The sequence below is a fragment of the Oreochromis niloticus genome, linkage group LG15 (genome assembly GCF_001858045.2).
Source record: "Oreochromis niloticus isolate F11D_XX linkage group LG15, O_niloticus_UMD_NMBU, whole genome shotgun sequence".
Taxonomy (NCBI): domain Eukaryota; kingdom Metazoa; phylum Chordata; class Actinopteri; order Cichliformes; family Cichlidae; genus Oreochromis; species Oreochromis niloticus.
The window spans coordinates 33036552-33048966 of record NC_031980.2 but is presented as its reverse complement, the minus strand read 5'-3'; the positions used below and the strand labels follow the sequence as shown (position 1 = coordinate 33048966).

The 12415-nt window shown below is 39.6% G+C and overlaps 1 protein-coding gene across 1 annotated transcript; it reads right to left on the bottom strand.

The window, feature by feature from the left end:
• Positions 1-3674: 3674 nt before the first annotated feature.
• Positions 3675-10027, bottom strand: ccdc124 (coiled-coil domain containing 124). The gene is made up of 5 exons (XM_003449011.5): positions 9910-10027; positions 9226-9403; positions 6218-6416; positions 6002-6107; positions 3675-4252 (listed from the first exon to the last, which is right to left on the bottom strand). Exons 2-5 carry the CDS (start codon positions 9382-9384, stop codon positions 4048-4050), a joined length of 669 nt encoding a protein of 222 aa, XP_003449059.1. The 5' UTR covers positions 9385-9403; positions 9910-10027; the 3' UTR covers positions 3675-4047.
• Positions 10028-12415: the final 2388 nt, after the last annotated feature.

Here is a 12415-nt window from a genome sequence, read left to right as displayed (position 1 = left end):
GAAATAAAAACCTGCTAAGTTTTGATAATTTGCCATTTATAAGCACACATAACATTGCCCAAAAAATTGATTTAATTTTACTCTTTAAGTGTGTGTGTGTGTGTGTGTGCGGGGGGGGGGGAATGTGTGTATCCATGACCGTTTCTGTTAATGAGAGTGTGGGGAATGAGTGGGAGGGTGGGGTGGGGTGGGGTGGGCTGCTTTAAACCATGTAAAGCACTTTGTGCTACAGTTTTTTTGTATGAAAAGTGCTTTATAAATAAAGATTGATTGATTGATTGATTATAGTTTATATAATACTTATATTTAGTCAGCTTCAGCTCTGTTTTATCTGCGCTTACTGTCCATCCACCTGGCATCAGATGAACTCTGGCCTGCTGCCTCAGCAGCTCAGCGTGAATGTTGCTGTGCTGGAGAAAACCTTTGTGACCCGCAGGAGCGCTGCTCGCTGTCACAGGCCAAATAAATGGCTGCCACTGCCATCTGAAAGCAACAACCGATACATGGACACAGTCGCATGAAAAGTATTTTCTCCCTTCCCGAGTTCTTATTTTTTTCCATATTTGTCAAACTTAATATTTTAATATTAGACAAAGATAACCTGAGTACATTCAAAGTGCAGTCTTTAAATGACAATTTCATTTAAGGGTAAAAAGGTTATCCAAACCTACCTGGCCCAGTGTAAAAAAAAAAAAAAAGGTAATTTCCCCTAAACTTAATAACTGGTTGTGCCATCTTCGGCAGCAAGAACTCCAATCAAGAGATTGGCAATGAACCTTTCTCATCACTGTGGAGGAATTTTGGCCCACTCATCTTTGCAGAATTGTTTTAATTCAGGCATATTGAATGATTTTCAACCATGAAACTCTTATGGTCTTTTAAGGTCTAGCCAAAGCGCTTCGGTCTGATTTAAGTCACCACCACCATGTTGGTTTGATGTTCTTTTTAGAAAATGCTGTATTAGCTTTATGTCAGATGTAGCGGGACTCTAACCTTCCAAAAAGTTCAACTTTTGTCTCGTCAGTCCACACAACATTTTCCCAAAAGTCTCAGGGATGATCCAGATGTTTTTTGGCAAATGTGTCAGCAATGGTTTTCTCCTTGAACTCTCCCATGGATGCCATGTTTGCCCAGTCTGTTTCTTATTGTTGAATCATGAACTCTGACCTAACTGAGTCTTTGCAATTCTTTCCAGACTGATAGATGACAGTGACTTTGTTTCTCAGGTGTTTCTTTAGATCAGAGGTGGGCAACTCCAGGCCTCAAGGGCCGGTGTCCTGCAGCTTTTAGATATCACCCTGGGTCAACACACCTGAATCGAATGATTAGTTCATTACGAGGCCTCTGGAGAACTTCGAGACATATTGAGGAGGTAATTTAGCCATTTAAATCAGCTGTGTTGGCTCAAGGACACATCTAAAACCTGCAGGACACCGACCTTTGAGGCTTAGAGTTTCCCCACCCCTGCATTAGATCGTGGCATGATGTGTTGCTTTTTGATCTTTTTTTAGCCTGCTTCACTTTGTCAGACAGGTTCTATTCAAGTGAGTTCTTAATTTAACAGGTCTGACAGAAATCAGGCCAGGATTAAAAACATTTTGTATTTTCTCCGGTTATCACTTTATAATCTTAAAGTGTGTTTGAAACAAATGTGACAAAATTTTGCTGCTACACTAAGGAATGTTTACTGTTCCTCCACTACCTAGCTACTACCTACCAAGTTTTCCTTAGATAGTTAGATAGTTAGTTTTTGTTAATTTATGTTGTAATTTATGTTAGGTCAGTCTGTCTTGTCTCTGCTAGCCAGCTAACTAGGCCTCTTAGTTAGCTAGTTTAGTGTTTTCTGTTAATTTATGTTGTAAATTTATGTTGCATGTAGCACCTTGGTTCTGGAGGAACGTTGTTTCGTTTTAACTGTATATGGTTGAAGTGACAATAAAGCCAACTTGACTTGACTTGACTTGATATGCAAAAAACTGAGAAATTATGAAGGAGATAAATACTTTTTCATGAGATTAAAGGCCTAAAGTGGAGAGAACTTGGACAGGAGAATTAATTAATAATAAATTGAATAGTATTGGCACTACCAGAAACCCCTCTGCACACGGCAGTGCTGTTCTGCATTTTAAGCGACTTATTTGAAAAGCAGGTTTGTAAATGATGACTAAAAGCAAAACTGCATCAGTTACATACACACTTGAGCATGAGGCCACAATATTTGCACCAACACAGCTCTACATGTTTGATGATAACTTGAGGCTTCTGCTTTCAGGGGTCACAACGGACTCTCTCTTCTGTAAAAGAAAGAATAAGTCATTGCTGGCTTCCAGCCAACAGGTCTGGTAGAACAGATAAGGGATGCACCCACTGTTGACCAAAGTCTGAGGAGGTTTAAAAAAATGTCCAGTTTCTTTATCTCAGTGTTATTAAACAATAATAAAAGTACCAATAATTTTTTAGAGCAACTTTCAGCCTGGTAGACAACTGACTAACGTTCTTTCCTTCTATTAGCTCACCTGGAGGGGCATAAGGAGCTACTCCAAGTGAGTGTTTAGGCTACATACCGAATGGGTACACATTGAACACTAACTCCCATTTGATTCCTAGCTGGTTGAAACTTTAATGCATGTCACTCCTCTAATGTCTCTCCCTTATTTTTTTTGACACTGCTCCAACCTAGATTTTTTTTTAAAAACTTAACCAACAGCAGTCTGACTCTCAGCAGTCACAATTCAAGCAATGCGATGGACACCTGAAAATAAAAGCAACAACCAGTTAAACATTACATGCGGTAAAGCTGAATAGCCAGTGAAGACACTATCCTTGTGTCAACATAACAACGTTTCAACATTTTGCCATTAGATTGGTGTTGTATGTCATGGTGCAATAGCCACTCCTCATTCTGCTCGTCTATCACAGACCCAAAAAAAGATAGCATGTGGAGTAAGCAGGCGTTATTACAGTTGATCTCTGTAACCACTTCACCATCCTGTAGGTTTTTAGCAAATGCAAAGTCAGGCCGTGTTCTTACACATCTGAACCACAGTGGGGGATATTGTGGTAGAAATCTCACTTCCTGTCTGTGTACCTTGTTAGTTCAGCTGCTCTAACGCCGGAATTTCCCATCTTTGGGATAAAGTACTTTTCACTACATTATCTTATCTTGTATTCAGGGGTCTCCTAATCTGTAGACACCTCAATACTAAGGCTGAGATTATACCTACTTGGTGACAGCGGTGGACAGTAGAGATAAGACACAGTACAGTACTGCTTAAAGTCCACCTGAAGGATTCATGGCCAAACAAGCCCATGTGGTCACAAAATCCTGGAGGGAACACGGACATTCCAACCGATTATGAAATTTACAGCAGCGAGACCCAAGCGGACCTCGTCATACCCACATACGTGGAAACTTTGATACACTAGATTCTGAAGAATCTGGTGAGTCACTTGCCAAAGCAAAGAAAGAAAAAAAAATCTAATTCCCAAAGAATGTACTCCTCGTTGGCGAGTACAAAACTAGAACTCGACATCTCAGTGAGGTCAAATATCAGCTCTCTGACGTTTATATGTATTGCACAACAGCACTTGCCAAAAAGCATTTAACTTCAGCATATGGAACAACATATATGCATCCCAACAGTTTGAACTGCATTTACAAAGAATGACAGATATTGATGATTGAGCAGTGAACTTTAATAAGTTATTCTCAAAACATCTGGCTTCCCGCCTCCCCAGGAGTGCTAGGGGGAGAAAAAAGAGAGAGAGAGATGCAGTTACATTTATTAGATGCTGAGATGCCTCATTAGAGGCCGTGTGCACAAACATGATGATCAGTTTTTATTTGATGGGTGACGATGAGTCTCTCCTCGTTAGTGAATGAAAAAATAAGTCAGGTCCTGTGGCACTGGAGAGACTGATAACAGTGAAGCTCTCATCAGCAGAACTAATTTTTTTTCCCCCGAAAGAAATTATTTAATTTTTCAATGGAAGTCCCCAGTGTGCATAGGCAGACAGTTTTCATTATTGGGGGGGGAAAATATGATTTCACTTTGTGTTGTAGGTGGAAAAGCGCTGGTTGAGGGGGTTTTCTGGTGCTTTTGCCCATTCTTTCTTCAATTGCTGTTTCAGTTGTGACAATCTCATGTTGGGATTCTCCTGTTTTAGACGAGGCATGTTTGCTTGCTCGTAAGCAGAAAATGCCGCTTTCATCCTGCGCTCCGGGTGACGGTCCAGGTCCTCGGGCCCCACGCTGAAACGCAGGAAGACACACTGAGTGATTGTGTATTGTTAACATTTGTACAAGTACAACAAGAAGCCTCACGCATAATCAGAGGTCGGAAGTAACGAAGCACATATACGTTGTCACTGTTCTTAAGTCAAATTATCAGCTACCTGTACCTTTCTACTCCTTACATTTTCAAAACAGGCTCATTACTTTTGCTTTAAAGCATTTGAGGTGAGTTATTATTTCATATCACTGCAAGCTTCGAAAAATCAAACCGATTTGAACCTAAACACATGAAAGGCAGTCGTGTTTGTTTTAGTGCTCATTTTAGTGTTCGTCACCGTTAATCATCATAAAATGAAGTTAACGCCGTAACCACATAACGCGTTAGCGCCGTGCAGCCCCACGCACGTGGCGATCCGTGCTAACTCCCTAACAGAGATTTGCTGCGTTAATGCGGTTATGGGGTTAAAGTCACTTTAACAAGATTAACGCTGACAGCACTAGTTCGTTTATTAATCCCCAAAGGATGTCGCATAAAAAGAGACGAAGAGGCAAAACTGTGTTTTATAGTCAGCGGTTAAAGTGGGTTGTGTTTTTATTTATCTATTTTTTGCCACAACACCAGCGCGACTGCAGGTGTCCGTAACTTGTGGCTGAGGTACTTCTGCATCTAGCTAGTGCTACTGAAGATGAGGAGCATAAAGTGAGTGACGTTTTTTAAGTGTAATTACAAATGTAATGTTTCTATCAATTCAACAAACATCAGCAAACACACAAACTGTTTGTGTGCAGTTTGTCTCACAGTGTGTTGCTTGCTAAACGTCGAGCTGCCGTATTTCACAGGGAGAGAAAAGAAAGAGAGCTAACTTTACTCAGAGATGGAGAAAGATAATAAAGACAGGACGGGAGAGGAAGAAGAGAGCTTAGATTTAAAGGTAAGGACTGTTCAGTGGTGTTTGACAAACTGGAAATGGAAGGCTCGCATGTATGTCCCCATGTTTTCAAACAAGATCTCAGGTTGTTACATTATGTTTTTTCATATTGTGAAACATGATGCAAATCAAACTGAGGTAGACTGACTGTGTTATTTAAAGGTATCATGAACATACTCTGTAGGTTAGACTTATCTGGTGCGCGTCTTTTATTTTGACAGCGAATGCGCACCTGCGGACCACTTATGTGCACCCCTGTGTATAGTGTCTTATATAATGACAGCATAAACAGAATACTGTCAGTGTATAGGATGGAGTCAGCCAGGACAACTCATGAAACATTAAGATAATCTACTGGAACTCTAAACTGAAATGATTTTTCTACAACCAATTTCAGGGTTCCCCAACCTGCTGAATCCACTTTAACCTCTCCCTGTTTTTCCTATTTGATGCAAAGTCACCTCTATAATTGTTCTTTTTTTTCTCTACTAATGTTCTACTTATTTGATTTAAGCTGAGTACCTTTATAAGGACTAAAATTTAGACTAAAATTAAGTTTGCCTTCCTATCTACTACTATTATGTTACTATTACATTAATGCAGAACAAGGTTCAGTTAGCTTTGTATAAAAATAGATGGTAGAAACATTCTTTAAGGAGCTACTTTTACTTTTTTACTTTGAGTACATTTTAGAGCCTGTACTTTTTTATTTTTACTTGAGTAAAGAAGTTGAATTGGTACTTCAACCTTTACTGGAGTATTTTTTAATACTAGTATCTGTACTTCTACTTAAGTACAGAATATCTGTACTTTTCCCACCTCTGCACATAATTAATACCTGAGAACAGCGATGGCATCTTCTATTGTTCTGGCTTCCACAGTTCCTTCTTCAGGGATAACTCTGTTCACATTCTCCTCCAATGGAGTTTCCAGGTGGCTTTTCTCTGTGGGAAGAAATTTAAACATGGCACAATTATAAATCTAGATCATCTTTGAATTTTATGATGATTTTATAACTCTACAAGCACATGCTTGTCTTCAAAATGTGCTCAACCTTTCGGCTTGAGCTGGTCCTGCTCTTGTTGCTGCTGCTCATTGCGAAGCGTCTCCTCGATCTGTGCACGAGTCATTTTTCCACCAGATCCAGCGCCCTGCTGGGACCTGCCTTTCAGTCTAGCATTCTCCTCATCGAGAAGTCGCTGATTTTCCTTTTTCCTCTCAAGGAGTTCCAGCCTCTTTTTCTCCTTGTCATCCTGCAACATCAGAAAAAGGATCTGAGAGATAAGACTCACAGCTCTTCTGTGCTTAAAGATTTGGTTATTTTGGTTACTACATGTATTAAGCGCATGAGATTACATCACTTCTTCAGTCATGAAAAATAAAACCATACATGTACTGTCTGTACAGAACACAATGAGTTTGAAAAAGAAATGACTAAATAAATCCCCGGACACATGTCTCTCCAGTCTAGTCAGTACATGTCTGTGTATGACATAATGTTAAGCAGTGCAGAGGAATGCCTGATAATCTCTACTAAAGCAAACATAACACACAGCTTTTTTTTTTTTTTTTTTTTTTTTTTTTTACACAGTAAATAAATTACCATTGCCAAGTTTACTGAACACATGCAGATGCACTAACTGTTTTATATACACCCAATCAAGGCCTATTAACTTGATAATCTTTGACTACAACTGCTAGTTTCTCTTTACCAGCATAAAAAGGATTTGTTTGACAGCACTAATTGGATTGACCAATAATCAGAACAAATGGAAAAGCCAAGAACTCTGTGAAGATCTAAGAAGGAGAATGGTACATTAACACAAGTTGGAAAGTTCCCTTGGAGACATTAACAACTACAGATTCCAGGAGGTGTAAGTACAAGTTATTCGGATATGTCACTTCTTTAGCAAAGTCTGGATGAACACCGAACGTGTCGTCCTGAGATGACAGTAAATTGGTTTAGGATGTTCAGAAACAACCCAGGAACTAAGCCTGTAAACTGCTGGAGCGCCACAGTGTCATTATCCACAATGAAGCAAGTTTTATATCACCATGGACTGAGAAGGTATCAACAAAGAAAGAAGCCCAGGTTACAAAATCATCACCCTCAAGTTTGACTGAAGTTGCCCACAAGGACAAGCCAAAGCCCTCTGGAGAAAAGTCAGCTGTGACAAAGATGGAATTATTTGGCCACAGTGACAAGAAGTGTGTTTGGACGAGTAAAGGTGACGTTTTCAAACCTAAGAACATTATAACAACTATCAAGAATGGTGGTGGTAGCATGATGCTCTGGGGCTATTTTGTTGCTGGTGGTACTAGTACACTGCACAACGACTAAAAAGGAGGACTACCTCCAAATTCTTTAACTTCATGTCAAATCATCAACTAGATTGTTCAAACTTGGACACAGTTGAGTCTTCCAAAAGCACAATGATCCTAAACACGCATTAATGCTGGTTTTGGAATTGGTAAAGCAGGCTATCATTAAACAAATTTTCAGTAAATTTGTCAACTAAAAATTTACTGAAAATTTGTAAAGTATGCTTAGAAGTAGGGTGGTTGCCAGGAACCCATCCGATTTAAATGAACTCTACCAAGAGTCCTATTCTACCATTTTTCCAAGAAGAGTAATAAAATATCCAGCCACAATTATGCCAGAAGCTAATGGATGGCTGCCAAAAGCATCTAGTCAAGGTGCTATGGTACAGTTAAACAAATACTGGTCGGGATCGGTTAGGTTGTAAGTGCTAAGCATTTCTTCTTCTTTCAGCTGCTCCCTTTAGGGTTCACAACAACAGATCATCTGCCTCCATCTCATGACATAAATGAACCTGCTGGGTGGTCTTCCTTTTTTCCCTCCTGCCTGTGTCCAAGATATAATCTCAGGCTTGCCTCTCTAATCCTTGTCAGCACTAAAGATTAGAGATGGGTACCGGTTCTGACATAAACGGTAGTAACCAGACCGAAAAGCAGCGCACATTTCAGTGCTTTATTTTGGTGCTTTTTTTTCCTGAGATGCCATACATTTTGGATTCTAGCCAATCATTTTACCTTTGCAAGCGCAGTAGGCGGGCCCAGGTACGTACGTTCTTTTAGAGCAGCGCTACAGATTAAAAACGCCCAAGGCGAAGTGGTCAAAGTCTGGCTGTACTTTACAGCAAAAGATGCAAACTCAGCAGCCTGCAACAAGTGCTTTAAGCTGATACTGTGATACTGTGCAAAGGAGGTAACTCCTCGAATCTGATGAAACACCTGGTGACGTATAGCATTTTGTTAAAAGCCGAGAAATGCGCCGTATTTGGTAGCTTGCTGCGAGACCTCACACCGTACACATCTACTGCGGGTGGGTTGCCTGTTATCGGACCCGGAGTTAGCAACATCCCCCAAAAACCCGAAGAGTAGAGTCCTGGCCCCTAGCCCTGCCAGTGTAGCAGAAATGATGACGGATGATGATGGCAGCAGCAGCCGTTCTCCTCTGGGTCAGTAGCTTAATGTTGTTCGTGTGTAATTTACGTTGAGTAGGCTAACCACGTTATTAAATTAATGCACGTAAGGTGAACTAGCAAACACCGTCGTAGTTAGATGCGGCTGTCTTCTTGTTTGATGGCAGATACTCCCTTCACCCTGGCCAAAAAGGCTAAAATGACCAAAGAAAAAGTGGAAAACAGCTAAACATGACAGGTTTTTGGACAAAGTTTGTGTTTTTTCCATTGATTAAGCACTGCTTCCAGCCAAGAGTGATGCCATAAATCCCCTATAGCTGCAGAAAAGGCTAACATTGTTATCTTTTTACAAAAAAACAGCTGAACATGAGAGGTTTTTGGACCAATTTTGTGTTCTCCATTCTTTAAGCACCGGTTTGAGCACCGGTTCGAGCACCGTTTAAGCACCGGCACCGTTTCAAAAGTACCGGTTTGGTACTGGTATCGGATAAAACCTAAACGATACCCATCCCTACTAAAGATAGTATTTTATAGTTATTTAGCCATCTTTTACTATGGTTCAACTTACTTATAATGATGAATTTGTACATCACACCTGGCTAAAGAGAGAGCTTACCTTCCTTTGCTCTTTTTTGAGTACATGTTTATCAGTTTCCTGCCAGAGAGCATCTTCTTCTTGCTGCTTCCTGCGGGCGTCTGCCACCGCCTTGGCCTCAGCTTTTCGGGCTCTGGCCGTGGCGGCCTTGGAGTTCTCACCCTGGAACTTCTTTGGCATCCCAACAGCTGTTTTTCAACTGAGGGACAAGCCAAGACAAGAGGGCCAAGATAAGACTAAGAAACTTTTCAATACTCACGCACAATATATAGCTAGACTTTTTATTTTGAATGCAACACAATAAGAACACACTCTCGTTGAAGCATTTATCGACGGATATATTGTTCATTTATACAATGTTTACATGATAGGCAGTGCGCAGGAGCTCTTTCAGGACCTTAACGTTTATCTTCAGCTGGATCGTAGGCGACATAACACACAGTTCGTGTAAATAGTTAAATTAATTAGCTATACTTTGGCCTGAAAACGGGAATGCATACTTTAATCTCCACAATCATTCAAAAGGTTGCAGTTTGCCTGTCAGTGCAGCTAGTTAGCATTAGCTAGCTGCAGCTGGCTTGAGGATGCGCCAGACTTGTTTGGCTGTCAACCACGTTCCCGTTTCTTCTGTTACTTAGTCAAAATTTAGCTGATATGACATTCCTAACGACATACGTTAAGTTAATAATAAACGTGGTTTCATACCAGTAATGAAAGAAGAACCAGGTCGTAGGTAGAAGACAGTTTACTGTTATTTCGAAGCGGCATCCGCCACCTCCTCTCCGAAAACCAGCGCGCTCACTGATGACGTCACGCAGCACAATTATACTGTAAACAGCCAGGACTGTAGAAAACAGTAAACGTGTTTTTGTTAATTCCATACTTCAAAATGATTAAACGCACATTTCAGTATGGTCATGAGTACGGAAGCAAGTTTTTTTTTAATTATATAAATTGAAATTTCAAGATACTAATTTTGAGATATAACCCAATTCTGACTGGATTTTTTAAAATTAATTTTATTTTATACATTCCTTTTTTCCAGTGGCGGAATATACGGAAGCTTGTTTCCGCCACAATGAATAAATAACTACAGTTTGTAACTTAAAATTTCTTGTTATTATCTTAAAAAAATCTAGTATGTTTGCATTTTGAGAAGCTAATTCGAAATTTACGATAACACCTGGAAATACTGAATTTATATTTATTAAAAAAAAAACAGCAAAAAACAAAATAAAAAAAACAATCCCCCTCCCGCTCCTGCTGGTGGTCTCTATCCTTCAAGCTTGGGTCCTCTGGGAGCTTGAGGGTCCTGCGCAGTATCTTAGCTAGTGTTAGTGATGAACACAAAACCCAAAGTAAACTGCTCAGGCTGGCATTAATGCCCCTCTATTGTTTGATTTTTTGTGGAATTTGACATGTAGTTTGACATCAAAAGAATTGCAAAAAAAGAAACAAACAAACATGCACTGTTTCATTTAGTACATGAATGATTCAGGGTAGGTTTTATCTTGTCCTCTTAAAATTTCAATCTTGCATTTTTCAGAGAAATGTTGGTCCAGGTTAAGTATAATCATCAACTGAAGTATGTGAAGCTAAATGAGGATGAAGGACAGTATGGCTTTCTGCAATTTAATGTAAAAGCTGTGTAGGTTATTTCTGCTTTATCTTAGATAAAGAATATGTTCACAATAGTATTTTAGTATATATATGTTGTAGGAGCTTCTTACATTGATGTAGATTCAGATGTGTGTTTTTAGCAAAGGTGTTGTTTGTGTTAACAAATTGTTAAGCACCATATACAACAAGACACAAGTACGTAAGAAGCAGTGCTGACACCAGAAGCACACTGAGTTTCTTTGTACCATCTTTCCCAGTCATTGAGAGATTTTGCCTGGCACCTGATGCAAATATTACTTACAAGGATGCAACAGGGACAGAGTATGAATAAGTATAATCAAGCACTTTACATTCAATTGAACAAATTATTTGACGTTTTCGTTTTCTTTAGTGTTTTCTGACCTGTCTTCTGCTACTGAGTCATCTGACTCCAACTCAAGCTTCAGCTCATGTGCCTCAACTATAATCTTAGATGAGGTCCCATGCAAGAGACGAATAATTAACAATACTGCTGCAGTATCTGCTAAACAGGTTGCTACAAAGCTTGACTGTTGTGCTTTGTTTTTTCCTCTCAAGTTTCTAGAAAGGTTCCTTATTGCATTACATTTAAAACATGCTAGTTTAAGGCTATCTCCTCTTCTAGCACTCTGTTTCACTGGGTTTATGATTCATGGCATATTACCAGACTCAATGCTGCGTATTTTATTGGTACCAGTTATAAAGGACAAAGCTGCAAAAGTGAGCTGTTTGGATAATTACAGGCCGATTGCACTAGCCAGTATTTTATCTAAGGTGTTAGAAAGAATCTTGTTTGACAGAGTTAGTGTGTTCATCTCTTCTCTGGATAATCAGTTTGGTTTCAAACCAAAGCACGGCACTGACATGTGCATATATGCACTCAAGGAAATAGTCAGTTTGTATAGGGCTAAAAATTCATCTGTCCTCATGTGTTTCATTGATGCCTCTAAGGCTTTTGATCGAGTGAACCACAGAAAACTTTTTGATAAACTGAAGAGACGGGGAGTTCCTCAATACATCGTGAGGATTCTCTCTTACTGGTACGCTCATCAGAACATGCAGGTTAAATGGGGAAGTAGTATTTCTGCCCCCTTTGGTGTCAGCAATGGTGTTAGACAAGGTGGGATTTTGTCTCCAATTTTATTTAATCTATATGTTGATGATTTGTCCATACAGCTGAGAGCCTGTAACACTGGGTGTATATTAGGTAAAACACTGATAAATCATCTTATGTATGCAGATGACCTGGTTGTTTTTAGTCCAAGCAGTGCTGGGTTACAGGATCTTCTTAATGTCTGTACTGAATATGGTGTGCAATATGACATAAAGTACAATGCAGTTAAAAGTGCTGTTTTGATATGTAGAACCAAGCGGGATAAACAGCTAAATTTCCCTTTGTTTAAACTGGCCCAAAAAACTCTTGAAGTTCATAAAAAGGTGAAATACCTCGGTCACTTTATTACTGAGCAAATGAATGATGATGATAACATATACAGACAACGGTGTGTAAGCTCTATGTGCAGGCAAATACTATTGCTCGCAAATTCAGCTTTTGTTCACTTCCAGTTAAAGT

Coding starts and splice junctions, on each gene's coding strand:
- ccdc124 (XM_003449011.5), bottom strand. CDS start 9,384: ATGCCAAAGAAGTTCCAGGGTGAGAACTCCAAGGCCGCCACGGCCAGA. Junction 6,417..9,225: donor TCAAAAAAGAGCAAAGGAAG/GTAAGCTCTCTC, acceptor CTGATGTTGCAG/GATGACAAGGAGAAAAAGAG. Junction 4,253..6,001: donor GATGCCATCGCTGTTCTCAG/GTATTAATTATG, acceptor CCTGCGTTTCAG/CGTGGGGCCCGAGGACCTGG.